Here is a 14,957-nt window from a genome sequence, read left to right as displayed (position 1 = left end):
TATATTGTTTCTTTTCTATTGTATAATGAAGAGTTTACATACATACAACATTAGATGACATCGAAAAACCAAGAAAGTACCGTCGCCATCTGATATATCGTAGCGGCCAAGGTGTTCAAATATTTCTGAGCAAGACCAAATTTCAATGAATTCCGCACACTGTAATGTGCATTTCTATTTACCGTTGTACTCTAGGTTTATCCGATTTCAATAAATTGTATACGAGGACTCATTCTATATTCCGAGCTGGAAAAACAGGGTCTCCAGATGTGTCCCCAAAATATTGTATGAATGTGTCCGCAAGAGCCGTGGTGGCCTAGTGGTTTGACCTATCGCCTCTCAAACAGAGGGTCGTGGGTTCAAACCCCGGCTCGCACCTCTGAGTTTTCCAAATCATGTGCGGAATTACATTCGAAATTTACACGAGGCTTGCGGTGAGGAAAACATCGTGAGGAAACCTGCTTACAAACCTGCGAAGCAATTCCATGGTGCTGTGAAGTTCCAAATCCGACTGGGCCCGCGTGGGAACTATGGCCCAAGCCCTCTTGTTCTGAGAGGAGGCCTGTGCCCAGCAGTGGGACGTATATAGGCTGGGATGATGATGATGATGATGTGTCCGTTTTGTTACGAAAAATATTAAGAAAAATTCGTAACAAAACGGACACATCTAATGATATACGCGTGCGAAGCCGCGGGCAAACGCTAGTATAATAATAATTTGTGGTGACACTAACGAGGCGTGCATCCTGAGCGTGTGCATGGTGGAGAATCCCGCGCCGCAGACGCTGCACGTCAGCGTTTTGCCCGTCGTGTGCGTTTTGACGTGCCGCTGCATCACCGTGCGGGTTCTACAACATATATTTAGAGCTGCAATGATAACATACAACAACAAGAACCTTAAATTATCCTACAATACAATACAATACAAATACTCTTTGTTGTACACCAGAAATAGTAAGCGATACAGAAAACAGGTACAGCGAGAGAAAATTACAAGGTAAGCAATAGGCGGCTACTATCGCTAGATCAATATTATGTAATGCGAAAGTTGTGTGTATGTGTGTGTGTGTTGTGTGTGTGTGTGTGTGTATGTTGTTACGGGAGCGCCAAGTTACTCTTCGCTAGTCTACCGTATTTTTGTCGAATCATCGTTTGTCATAATTTTTCCCACTGAAAACCTTACAGTTTTCAGAAATTTTTAAATGGTCATCTATAGAAAACTATAGGTTAGGTTAGGTTTGTTTTTAACAATTTTGAACAATTATTGGATTCTGAGAAAAAAGAGTTATGGCAAACCATCATTCTGTCAAACAATTCTTATGATAAAATGTGTATATTAATATTTTACAATAAATAAATAAATAATAAAGTATTCGAGCCGATATGGACCCATTTGTTACTCCTTCACGCTAAAACGACTGGACGTATTAGGATGAAATTTGGTACGTAGGTAGCTGGACGTCTGGAATAACACATAGGCTACTTTTATCCCGATATTCCCACGGGATAGGGATAAAATCTTTAAATAACAACCGTTGGGCTTAGACTCATAAAATTTTGGTTGTAGATAGCTGGACGTTTGGAATAACACATAGGCTACTTTTATCCCGATATTCCCACGGGATAGGGATACAATCTTGATATTTCAACCGCTGGGTTTCGAGTCTTGAAATTTTCGACAGCTGTTCTTAACACAACCTCAATGAAGACCATGATATACATTTTGGGAATTCCCTGGGGAATTTTATAAAATCCAGAAATTTCAATTGTAACTACCACATCGTAGTAAACTCTAGTAATACTATAATGGTAGTTTACTAGCGGCAGCAGTTAGAAAGAAAAAAAGAAAAAAAAATAATTTATTCACAACACAGATCACAACAGTAGTATTAAAAGTACAAATATACAACACGTAGAGTTGTGTTATTGCGGTTGTGAATCGGACACTGGCTCAGCATAATGCTGAAGTGTTGTGCCATCAGCCAAACATGTGGTCTACCACCCTAAAGTTGACAATCGTTGCATGTCATAAAACAATAATGCCAATAGACGTGTCTGTCAACTTGATTGTTCGACTCCAGCGACATATTCTTTTGATAGGAACTTGTTTAAAAATTGATAAACCATTTGTTTTTATTTTTATTATTCGACTGGATGGCAAACGAGCATGTGGGTCTCCTGATGGTAAGAGATCACCATCGCCCATAGACACCGACAACACCAGGGGTATTGCAGATGCGTTGACAACCTAGAGGTCTAAGATGGGATACCTCAAGTGCCAGTAATTTCACCGGCTGTCTTACTCTCCACACCGAAACACAACAGTGCAAGCACTGCTGCTTCACGGCAGGATTAGCGAGCAAGATGGTGGTAGCAAGCCGGGCGGACCTTGCACAAGTCACCTGCAATTTGGCTGATGGTACAACAAAGAGCATAAGCAAACAATCAAACATCGCGAGGAAACCTGCACAAACAAGCGAAGCAATTCAATGGTGTGCGCGGAGCTCCCAATCCGCACTGGGCCCGCGTGGGAACTACGGCCCGAGCCCTCTCATAGTGAGAGGAGGTCTGCCCCAGAGATATGGAGTGTACACTAACCTGGAGGTGAACGGGCACTGGTCGCAAGTGTACACGGCCGCGTCGGACGTGTGCTCGATGGAGTAATGCTCCAACAAGTGCTGCCGCGAGATGCGCACCGCGCCACATATCTTGCACTTGTATCTGAAATAATACAAGATATATAACATTGGTTTTTTGGGATCTTTTTCTATTTTTTATTTCAATTCCAAATTTTTACTTTTACGGTCATCCCGTAAAACCTAAATTGAAAATACAAACTGAAATATAGATGCAAAAAAAACCAGAAAAATAAGACCAACACTGGGAATCCAGGTCCTCGGTATTCGTACCGCGTGCTATACCGCTACACCACTGCTGGTCAACGTTACAGACACGAATTTCCCTATGCACCACATATCTCAGCTTGCCACTTAAAGCAGTGACGCTTTAAGGCCTTATTCGGCACTCCATTGGAAGTAAACCGCTCACCCGGACAAGAGATATCGTTACTAAGCAATCAAAGTAAGATTATTTTTTTGGAATCTTTTTGTATTTTTTATTACAATTCCAAATTTTTACTTTTACGGTCATCCCGTAAAACCTAAATTGAAAATACAAATATAATATATTAAGAAGATATATAGTCTGGCAAAAAAGAGTAGAAATTAAAAAGTGGCAACACTGTAGTGTCATCCCTTTCGAACCAGGGAGCAAAAAAAGGGAGGACACTACAGTGTTGCCACTTTTTAATTCCTACTCTTTTTGCCAGACTATACTAAGTCAAGGTCAAAATCAAAGTCAAAATTTATTGTTCAAAAAGCAGTTACAGGTTACAGCGTGTTATGCAACATTTGAATTCACCACTTTTGCCGCTTACACGGCGTACAAATATATAACAAGAGATTTTATCTAATGTAGTACCTACTTAATTATGCCTGTTTTTTTTTAATTATCGTTTACATTATTTAATACATCATTACGATTTCAATATTCGGATTACACAATAAAATGAAGAAAACGTAAGCGGCAATAAATCTGGGTATGCAGTAATAGGTATAGGCCCGGGGCGATCTTAATTTTTTTTTTGAATATCAATATTTTACGACGTGAACACCACGTAAACATTTACAAACTTTTTTTTTTTCTATGCTTGGCAATGCCAAACCAAAAAAAATTATTAAAAAAGAGTGAGAGTGAGAGTGGTTGAAGTAAAAAAGTGATTCCTCAACTAGTACGTACTAGTAAAAATTGGTTGATTACATAACTATATGGCTCGAAATAAAAATACATAATGGGAGAGAGTGTGTGTCACATAGCCTACAGTATACTTCTTTTTTTTTGCATTAGAAAGAAGGTAAAGCGATCATGATGTGTCTTTTTATTGAAAAACACTTTTGAAAAATAAGTCACAGCAAATATGTAACACTTAGCAAGGACATACCTTCATTTACATTCTTTATTATGGTTTTATTTTAAACGTTTTTCAATAAAAAGATTGTTTACCCTCTTTCTAATGCTAAAAAAACGAAGTATAGTAGAGCCATAATAACGAGTGAATCTAAGTAGATCGTGTTAAAAAATCCAGTACTTACTCACCTAGTAGTGTGAGATTTCATATGACCTCTTAGAGAAACAGCGCTAGGGCAGTACTGCGTACATATATCACATCTCAGCGTCCCATGCTCCTACAAAGGAAAGTCAAAACCAAATAAATTTTAAGCCCAGTTCGAAACACGTCGAGCTAAAATCCATTTAAGACGTGAGTCCGTTACAATGTCATTTAATATTAGTGAGTCTCACGGAAGTTTCATGCCCAGTTTACTTTTCATCAACGAAAAATGCACGCACAGTTCCCGAGAGAACAGCGCGCGATACCCGAATGAGGGCTATCGCGTATGAATTCGCCGCTAGAGGCGCTAGTGTAGCGTGAGGTCTCCGAAATGTCAAATCTCATAGTTTTTGGGTGAGCTACGCGGGTTTATTTATAATTAGAATAATTTTGTGAATATTTCGCATTACCTGAAATTAATTATGGCAATTATGCGTTACGGGGCAATGAATGTCTGTGTTTTGAGACAGTTTTGTCTTTCGGAAACTTTTGTCCTGCCTTTTTTCGAACAAAACGGGACTACGCAACAATGTGGTTGCTCGATATTTATATGGTACGGTTTCAGGGTGTATTAAATATGATTTTAATCTTAACTTTGTTTTCACGCCCAGCAACAGACTTTGAAAGCCACACTTAAAAACCTCACGCAACAGTGGCGCCATCTAGAAAGACAAAAAACCGGCCAAGAGCGTGTCAGACACGCCCAAAATAGGGTTCCGTAGCCATTACTCTTAAGCAAACTTAGCCGTTATAGTTTTCCTTGAAAGTTTGATATACTTACTACCATTCTGTTTTTTTTAATTTTTTCCACCCACCGGTTTAGATTTTAGAGGGGGGGGGGGACGCCTGATTTTCATGAAAATTTGCACTTTAAAGTTGAATATTTCGCAAACTAATCACTAAATCGAAAAAACGTCTTAGCAAACCCCTAATGGTTTTTAAAAGACCTATCCAACGATACCCCACACTATAGGGTTGGATGGGAAAAAAAAACACTCCCACTTTACGTCTATGGGAGGTACCCTAAAAAAATTGTTTTAAATATTTTTCATTGTACCATTTTGTCGGCATAGTTTACATATATATTCGTGCAAAATTACAGCTTTCTAGCATTGATAGTCCCTAAACAAAGCCGCGGACGGACGGACACAGACAGACAGACAGACATGGCGAAACCATAAGGGTTCCGTTTTTTCCATTTTGGCTCCGGAACCCTAAAAACGACAGCCCTCATTCCACACGGATGTAGCCGCGGGCAAAAAGCTAATAAAATAATAAATGAACTTTACCAGTGAATGTTTCTTCATATGGCTATCAATAACGTCTTTGAAGTTGAAACCTTTCGCGCACATTTGACATTTGTAAACTGATCTCTGATACTTGTCGCTTTTGCAGTTCTCCTCCATTTCTTGTAAAACCTGCGCGAACATAATATACATGAAGTTAAAATATCTAAGTAACATCAACGACTGGTTACTTCTTCCAATCTGAATTTTTAAGCGTCCTAATCTTTTTTTTTTTTTTTTTTTTTATTCTACTGAATGGCAAGCGAGCAAGGAACAGTTACAACTTAAGTATGACAGCACCCTCCTCCTCTCCATCTTGGTCACTTCTGTTCGGGACCCCTCTCGTCTCAAATCTTAAGCACAGCCAGAAAGCTGTTAACTACTGAATTTCAACCAACGACCATGTCAACCATTTCCAGGTGGCAGGACCTTGTGCAAGGTCCGCCCGGATAGCTACCACCATCTTGCTCGCTAATCCTGCCGTGAAGCAGCAGCGCTTGCACTGTTGTGTTTCGGCGTGGAGAGCAAGACAGCCGGTGAAATTACTGGCACTTGAGGTATCCCATCTTAGGCCTCTAGGTTGGCAACGCATCCGCATCTGCAATACCCCTGGTGTTCTTACCATCAGGAGAACCACTTGCTCGTTTTCCATCCAGTCAAATAATAAAAAAAAATGTCCAATCTATCAAGAGAGTACCTAGCAACATGGATGAAAGTGTCAACTAATCTGTTCATTTACCTGTTCTTTAGTAAGTTTGATGACCTCATATTCAGTAGTTTCCTGCACCATTCTGGAGCTAAAGCCCTCCTTCAGTTGCCTCTTCACTTTGCTCCTGCTCTTCGATTCACAGTCTTGGGTTACTTGGTTGCTGAATCGTTTTCCCTATAACATACAATCTTTATTGCGATTCCACTATAAAAAGATCGACACAGCTCTATAGTTACAAAATTATGAATGGACAACCTATAACAATCCATACTAATTATAAATGCGAAAGTTTGTACGGTTTGTAAGTTTGTCCGTCTTTCTGATTTTTGCCATAGAGATGATAATTTATGGGCCAGAGAGTGACATAGGCTACTTTTTATCCCGGAAAAAAGCACAGTTCCCGAGGGAACATAAATAAATAAATAAATGCTTTTAGCGCCTGATCCAATAAATTTTTATGTACAGTCGAGTTCGTAAACTTGTGAGCAAAAATATTTGAACACGACTCTATTGTTAACGGCGTAGAAGCGTGGCCAGATATTGTGATCACATCTCACCTCTTTTTTCTTTCTCTTTCTAACTTTGACATCTATTTCCTCTTTAACCGCCTTCAACATAACCAGTGGAATGTCATCATCATCACGCCTATCGCCGTCATCACATTGTACATCATCACAGAATTTGTCTACCTCATCATTTTCATGTTTTAATTCGTCATAATCATAGTTTTGTGTGATTTCCATGGTAGGGCCTAAGTAGTGGATTTGTGGTAGGGTAGACACAAAGTTGTGATGGGGTTTACATTTTGATAGGTGGAATATGTGATCCTGTAAATATAAAAATATATATTTGTGAAAATGTGTAATTACTTATTAATATTATTTTTTATTTGACTGGATGGCAAACGAGCAAGTGGGTCTCCTGATGGTAAGAGATCACCACCGCCCATAAACATCTGCAACACCAGAGGTATTGCAGATGCGTTGCCAACCAAGAGGCCTAAGATGGAATACCTCAAGTGCCAGTAATTTCACCGGCTGTCTTACTCTCCACGCCGAAACAACAGTGCAAGCACTGCTGCTTCACGGCAGGATTAGCGAGCAAGATGGTGGTAGCAATCCGGGCGGACCTTGCACAAGGTCCTACCACCTGCAAAATGTTTATTTAATTTATCCTCATGAGTCCTCGTTTACTTTATCAAAGACCAATTAACACACACACACAGCCAAATGTACTTTATAAAGCACTAGTCTAGGTCTTAAGTCAGGCGCTTTCAACCTTTTGGTTTTAACGGCACACTTTTCCTTCATCAAAGGACACCAGTAAAAAATAGTCAAGTGCGAGTCGGACTGGCGCGTAGAGGGTTCCACCCGCCCCGACATTCCTTCCGCTCCGTTACCATAACAACCTGACAACGCGAATCGCACACGCCAGGCGTCAGTTGTTTTCGTACTAGTTTCTCATTAAAATAGTTATTCATGATTTTAATGAAGCATACATTTCGGGCCAATCGCGGGCACACCTGAAAGTATACCGGTTGAAAACCTTTGTCTTAAGTACTAGGTACATCTGTTAAGGAAAGTAAGACTCAGGCGTTATTGAGTTATAATAGTAGTACTAATTGTATGTGTATTGTGAAATAAACTTTTTCATTTTCATTATTATTTGGCTGGGACCCCTTTTTTTTTAAATAAATCAGCCGAAACACATCTGTTGTTGTACAGTTAAGGACTGTCATTCACAACCCACCATGGAACTATTTCACATCATAGTGACATCATAGCATTTTTTTTTTGTTTTAATCTGCAATCAGTCGCCAGACTATAATCAGATGAGGTGTATGAAGAATGGCGTTATGTAAATTTAGAGACCAGTGCCTCTTGCATTACTTAAATAATGTGGTTACGTTTTAATCTTTTAACCACACTGGCATTTTGGAGCAATCCTGAAGCTAGAGGATTGGAGTGATGAGTGAGGCGAGCTATGTGTTGTTCTTTAAAGCGTTCTATCTCTGTTGAACGGTGGCCATATTCACATATTCGTGTATTTCATTGTTCTTTGCGAACCACGGAGTATTTGTTATGGTCCTTAATACATTGTCTTGAACCCTTTGCAGGCATGCTATGCTATGTCCAGATAGGTTTCAGAATTGCTTTATAAATGAGAAGCTTGTTGTCTGTCTAGTGAGAGCACAGAGTTTCTTTCCATTAACCAGTAACCAGTATATCGCATTAATTAACAAGAAAAATAGTACTGACTTTTTATTTGAAAAGGTTCCATGGTAGCTCCTGAATTGAAGTCCTAGACCGTACCGTTTGACCGTTTTGACGACCGGATGGCTAAGTGGTTAGAGAACCTGACTATGAAGCTTGAGGTCCTGGGTTCGAATCCCGGCCGGGGCAGATATTTGTGTGAATAACACGAATGTTTGTTCTCGGGTCTTGGATGTTTAATATGTATTTAAGTATGTATTTATCTATATAAGTATGTTTATCCGTTGCCTAGTATCCATAGTACAAGCTTTGCTTAGTTTGGGACTAGGTCAATTGGTGTCAAGTGTCCCATGATATTTATTTATTTATTTTATTTACCTGAAATAAATGGGTTCTCACTATTTTTACCAGATACATGTCACAAGATACCTAACAACATTTAGCCTACCCATAGAGTGATCTAGACAAATGAAATTTAAAACCATACCTCTTCCAACAAATTGTTCATAACATCATTGCTTTTCTGACATTGAACGATGAATTTTTCAAATTTACGAAACATATAACTGCAGATGTAGCAAATTTTCACTATGGTGTTGGTGCTGTCGACCTAAAAAAAAAATATATTTATTATATTTTTAAAATATTAGTTTAGTCTCATTTCAGTATCTGGTTTTAATATCAAATTTTTTTTAGTGCCTTTTTTCAAATGAGCATCCGGGTCACTTGATGGAAAGCAATCACCGCTGCCTATGGGCTAGTGGGCAGATGACGGATGCAATTTATGTCAAAATAATGTCTAACGATATATGTATATGGATATGACTATGATTAGTTTAAAAAGAGAACATAATTGAAAAATAGTTTGATAATTTTATTGTTTTATTTCTTTATTGTTGTAAGAAGTAATTTTTTTTTTCTATATTACATATTTTCAGTACTATGTAGGGAAAATGATCTCTTTACATCTATAGATATAAAAGGTGCATTGCATATTCATAAAGTGATACTTCACCATTATTAGGAACATTATCACCATCCCTCAAATTTCTATAATTTTTTATACAATAATATTAATCAAAGTTTAATTAAAGTCTTGTCCATACTATGTTTTCGTTACCATATTGCATCCATCGTACGCCCTTTACTATGGACACACCTTTGTGAGATTGATAGGCTTGTTTTTTTAAAATCCCTAAGTTGTACCGCTCCCGACGCAATTCAAGGAAGCTAGCCTTATGCTACTCTTAGTTGACCCTAAACTCTTTATTGTAAGTACATAATAAATACACAAACCGATTGACAAATTAATCTCTACCAGTCAACCTGACTGGATGAGAGAAATATTAGTTAGGGACAGACAAAAAGTGAGTTTATACAATATCCATCCATCGCAGCCTATTTATATCCTACTGCTGCTGGGTGTACTCAGAATGAGAGGGCTTGGGATGTAGTTCCCACGCAGGCCCAGTGCGGATTGGGAACTTCACACATACCATTGAATTACTTCACAAGTGTGTGCAGGTTTCCTCACAATGTTTTCCTTCACCGTAAAGCTCATGGTATATTTCAAATGTAACAACAATGTTATACAATATAAATGAAATTGAATTAAATACGTAAATTTACTAGACTAGAGATGAAACGGATAGTGGTTTGGCCAGATACTGGATATTTGGCGGGACTGTTGGCCGGATAGCCGAATATTCGGACTAGTTTTATGTACAATTAAATTAAGCTAATTCCACCATGGGCATGACACTCTGTGCAGGTTGCAACTTGTAGAGTATAATTAATTAACTTAGGGGCTGTTTCACCACCCATTGATTAATTTTAGCTGGCGGATAGGTGTGATGTTGTTTCTGTTTGTTTTTGTTTGAATAAAAGCGAGACGGTATCACATTTGTCTATCGGTTGGGGTTGACCGGTGGGTGGTGAAACAGCCCCTTAGAATAATAAACTGATGTCAATAATGATGTTGATAAATAAATACCAGTTTTTAATCATAACTATAAGCTTTTTACCATCCGGTATCCGGCCGGATAGTACGCAACTATCCGGTATTCGGCCGAATAGTAAATAGTGGCCGGATACCGGATACTGGCCGGATATCCTTTGGATCTCTATAATTTACCTTAACGTAATTTTTAAGCAAAGATATTTCCTCCGGGGTCATTGTGGAAACGTTATCACTTGTTCTTAAACAACAACGACAGGTATATTTGGAGTCTGCTTCAAAAACTTCATTCATTTTTGTAGCTAATTTTAAAATAAATAAGAATATTTAGACCAAAACAATAACGCAGGCAACCAGGCAACGCAGCTGCGGCTACTCACTACTCTGTGGCTTGAGTGCGTTCATCTCATCTCTTCTCTTTTTTCGAATGATCTGAAGGTTAATAAAAATAATCAATTCAATTATTAGCGAATATTTAGTAGTTTGAAAAGAAAAAGATGAAGTTAAAGCAATGTAAAATTACAATTAATATTTTGTACACACGTTTTAACTTATATAATAAGAAAAAAATAGGAAGCAAAGCGATAATTTATTCGCATGTAGAACTGCTGTAGAACGCACCCTATAATGTCAAATTTGACAGCACATTTAGATGGGTGACACTCTTTCCCGGCCCGGATAATACCGACCGACATGGAAATACTAATCCTGTTTTTCGTGTACACGCCCATAGAAGCCCTGTCAGTTCTATGCGCATATATAAAAAACAAACACAAAAAACAGGGCTGGTATTTCCATGTCGATGTTATCCGGGCCGGGAAAGAGTGTCACCCCATTGATTCTCTCAAGATTCTCTAAAGGGAGTAGTGTTGTCCCGTTCCGTTTTGTTACCATTCCTTCTCAGTCAAATTAAAACAGTCACCACGTGACCACCTGTAGCCAACTGTCAAATTATTACTATTTTAACTCGACTGCCAGAAGGAGAGTTATGTGTTTGTGTAAACCAAGTGTAAACCTTTGTAAACAGTCTGTAGCCAAATGCCTATTGGTCAATACCTGACATTTTTGTAGTCAATTTACCGGTAATTTTCAAAAGTTAAGTTATAAAAGCAAAGCAATTCAAATAAAATGTTATTTAATTTAATCAGCAAGCTGAGGGAGGAAGCACACTTAAATCGTCCCCTGTGTTTTTGTAGACGTCAGCCTGTCAAATAAATACTTTATTGCTTAAAGGTGTTGAGTTGTGTGATGGTTGAGTTGGTTTTTTAGAAAATATGGCTCTGTCCATTGGAGGACAATTTTGCCAGTGTCTAGTAGGTTTTGCCGTTGTACGGTAAAAAATTCTAGACAACGAAATATGAAGGTAATGGTGGATGAACGGTGACAGCGCGAATCTAGGTTGAGTTAAAACGTATAGTGATTATTGCTCAGTGGGTTGAGTGTGTTGACAAGTGACCAGGTTGTCGACACAGGTTGTCAATGTCAAATTGTCAAATCAAAAGCGCTCGCCCATCGGTCGGAGACTCGGAATGTTCATGTTTATTTTTTATAAAAAATACGATTAAGACGGCTTTATTTTCTACGTTTCAAATAGTTGTGCCATGATTTGCTTACTTCCTGGTTGCGAGTCGCGAACGGGAAATAAAGAAAAAGGACAGAATATCACAAGCTTTCATAGGCAAGTGTTATTTTATTGGAACTCTTGTTGATTTTTTGGTTCTGCTTATGATATACAAGTATAAGTTGCTTTATATGAGTGAATATTATTAAAGAGTACTAAGTACGTCATATTTTAATTTTATGCATTTCTATTATTTTCTTCTCGTTAGTACGTTAATAGTGCGTTCAAAATTTTTATCGATAAACTGTTGATGTGATATAAATATATTGTTTCAGATTTCCAAGTTTAAGCTCTCCAGTTAGGCAGAAATGGGTGGAATTTGTTAATCGTAGTCAAGTTGGTAATTGGACGCTAAGAAAATGTCACAGGCTTTGCTCCAAACATTTTTCGCTAGATTCCTTTATTGTAAGTAACAATAATCGCGTATATTTAAAGGATACCGCTGTACCCACAATAATGGTGAGTAATCATAACTTTTTCATTTAAATTGAATTAATTCATTTAATTTTTTTGAATTAATTAGAAAGAAAGAAATAAAAAAAATTAATGGCAAAAATTCAGCATAACGGGAAAAATACACGAAATATGAAAGAAGCAAAAAAAGCCATACCTACTCAGCCTATTGCCACGGCAAGCCACAGTGCCGTTATTCAATATTCTATCCTTGTCTGAATGAACTAACTTTTTCAGTTTTCATCTCATATCAAAAAGATTGTGCGAACCCACAGTCGAAACGTTAGAGCAGTACCATTATTGCGTTGTGTGGATAAATCTAATTTGGTAAGTTAGTTTTCTATATTCATTTATTACCAGAGGCCGGAATTCTCATGGCACTTTTCACTTGTCATAAGGACTTCTCATTCATCGACTTCCAATATTCATATTATACTGATACACTAAATACATCATGAAAGAAATTTAAAAGTAGTGGTAAACAACAGCTGGTCTTATCGCTAAAGAGCAATCTCTTTCAGATAACTTTTGACAGTTGAAAATGCAAATAGAGATATGCAACCAATGGATTTCTTTTTATTTTTTTTCAAAAAGTTGGTAGCAAAGGTTATCTCGAACAGATTGCTCTTTAGCGATAAGATCGCCTATTGTTTATCTCTACTTTTAATCTTCTTAAATCTATCAGTATAATATGAATATTGGAAGTTGATAAATGAAAAGGTGCTATAACAGCTGAAAAGTGCCATGAGAATTCTGACCTCTGTTTATTACATATCCAGCTTAATGCAATACTCATGCTACTACAACTGCATCAACCCACAGTCCTGGTGAAGAAACGGTACCATCATCGAACCATGTAAATTATGTGAAATTGGTAAATTTAATTTTACTTTAACAACTTTTGTTATATGTTATTATTTTAAATTATAGCCTCTTTATTTTCATTTTGAATCACAGAACATAATCATAGATGCATTACATATTTAAATTAATTATCATACTAATTATTTTTTTACATTTCATAATTACATAACATTTCTATATAAATTGCATTCTAAATTTAACAATTATTTTATATAATGACTATCCTATTACCCTCGACTCCGTCCGCGTAAAATTCGTTTATCGCTATTCCGTTTGAACTATGCAATATCCCGAGATAAAACTATCCTATGTCCTTCCCGGGACTCAAACAATCTGTGTACCGAATTTCATCTAAATCGGTTCAGCTGTTTTGACGTGATGGAGTAACAAACAAACAAACAGACTTACAAACTTTCGCATTTATAATATTAGTGGGATTTGAATTTTATAAAGTCTATTCATAAATTAATTCAAAAACATTGTAATTCAATATGGACCCCTCAACGGGTAAACGTAAACAAAAGGAAAAGAGGTAGATGGAAAGAAAAATGGACGGATGAAATAGTTAGTACCTAATGCTGGCGAAAACTGGGTTGCTAAAGCAAATGACAGACAGATGTGGAACGAAATGGAGGAGGCCTTTACCCAATTGAGGGGTCCATATTGAATTTGTTACCATGTATGCAATAAATAATAAATACAATACAATTCTATTCATTGATAAATAAATGTACCTACAATTCTTTTCAGTTACCACATCCTACCCAGACCCCTGCATCAAGATGCAATACTGATGGAGTAGTGGTACCATCAACGCACCCTGTAAATAACCCAAAATTGGTAAGTTTATTTTTATAATTAGTTAACAAAAGACCTGACATAGTATTATTTATTTTTTTAACGTTTTCTTATCGCTACACCTGCCTTTTTATCATAGCAAGGCAATTTTTTTGTACCTAATTTAACCTGAAAAATTTCGTGCGGAGCGAGTAATCGCCCGTCGCACTCGAACACTCGCTTACAGCCGAGCGACAAAACTACACTCGCTTCTCGCTGCTCGCCCACTCGTTTCTAGTTACTAGCTCTAATAGCTTCTGCTTCTGCCATCAGAATGCAGCACTATGCCATAATAATATTATGATATTAGCATATTATTTCAATTTTTTTTTTGGAAATATAGCTCTATCGTTACTATGGATTTAAATATCATGTTATTTTGTTATAATAAATATGTCATGATCGGTCATGGCCACAAATTATAGACAGATTTGACTTTGTCATGGCGGTTTGTTTACGGTTTGTGCTAGTGTCGCCCCCTGGGCAGAGTTTTGCTTAATATTCCCTACCCTGTATAAATGAATGAACGATTCTCTCTTCAGTTACTACGTGCTACCCCGACAACTGCATCAAGATGCAATCCTGATGGAGTAGTGGTACTGTAAATAACCCAAAATTGGTAAGTTTATTTTTATAATTAGTTAACAAAAGATGTGGCATAGTATTTTTTTACGTTTGCTAATTGACTTGGTGGTACACTGCAAACTACACTATTAATATGGAATATACTGCAATGTTCTGCCGTTAGAATGCAGCACTAGCACAAACCGTAATCAGTTTTGTTGAATGTCTTAAATGTCTTTTAAAAACTTACGATGCGTTACAGGGGCGAGAGGGGGGGTTTCAAAC

The 14,957-nt window shown here is 37.5% G+C and overlaps 2 protein-coding genes across 2 annotated transcripts; one reads left to right on the top strand and one right to left on the bottom strand.

The window, feature by feature from the left end:
- Positions 1-734: 734 nt before the first annotated feature.
- LOC141444931 (uncharacterized) lies at positions 735-10,725 on the bottom strand (the record flags this gene model as incomplete). Its single annotated transcript, XM_074110707.1, is given in 8 exon segments — positions 735-848; positions 2,599-2,721; positions 4,156-4,244; positions 5,458-5,586; positions 6,194-6,337; positions 6,721-6,990; positions 8,864-8,986; positions 10,511-10,725. Coding segments are annotated over 8 exon segments (1,109 nt in total), but the record flags the coding sequence as incomplete, so codon positions are not given.
- A 1,189-nt stretch (positions 10,726-11,914) lies between these two features.
- Positions 11,915-14,713, top strand: LOC141444464 (peroxynitrite isomerase THAP4-like). The gene is made up of 5 exons (XM_074110015.1): positions 11,915-12,011; positions 12,230-12,413; positions 12,645-12,734; positions 14,022-14,111; positions 14,651-14,713. The coding sequence occupies exons 1-5, from the start codon at positions 11,935-11,937 to the stop codon at positions 14,711-14,713; spliced, it is 504 nt and encodes a 167-aa protein (XP_073966116.1). The 5' UTR covers positions 11,915-11,934.
- Positions 14,714-14,957: the final 244 nt, after the last annotated feature.

The sequence above is a fragment of the Choristoneura fumiferana genome, chromosome 30 (genome assembly GCF_025370935.1).
Source record: "Choristoneura fumiferana chromosome 30, NRCan_CFum_1, whole genome shotgun sequence".
Lineage (NCBI taxonomy): Eukaryota > Metazoa > Arthropoda > Insecta > Lepidoptera > Tortricidae > Choristoneura > Choristoneura fumiferana.
This window is presented reverse-complemented; position numbering and strand designations above follow the sequence as displayed.

Bases quoted from the DNA above. Each gene is read 5' to 3' on its own strand.
- LOC141444464 (XM_074110015.1), top strand. From the start codon at position 11,935: ATGATTTGCTTACTTCCTGGTTGCGAGTCGCGAACGGGAAATAAAGAA. The intron at 12,012-12,229 runs GCAAGTGTTATT...ATATTGTTTCAG, and splicing joins AATATCACAAGCTTTCATAG to ATTTCCAAGTTTAAGCTCTC. The intron at 12,414-12,644 runs GTGAGTAATCAT...TAACTTTTTCAG, and splicing joins CCGCTGTACCCACAATAATG to TTTTCATCTCATATCAAAAA.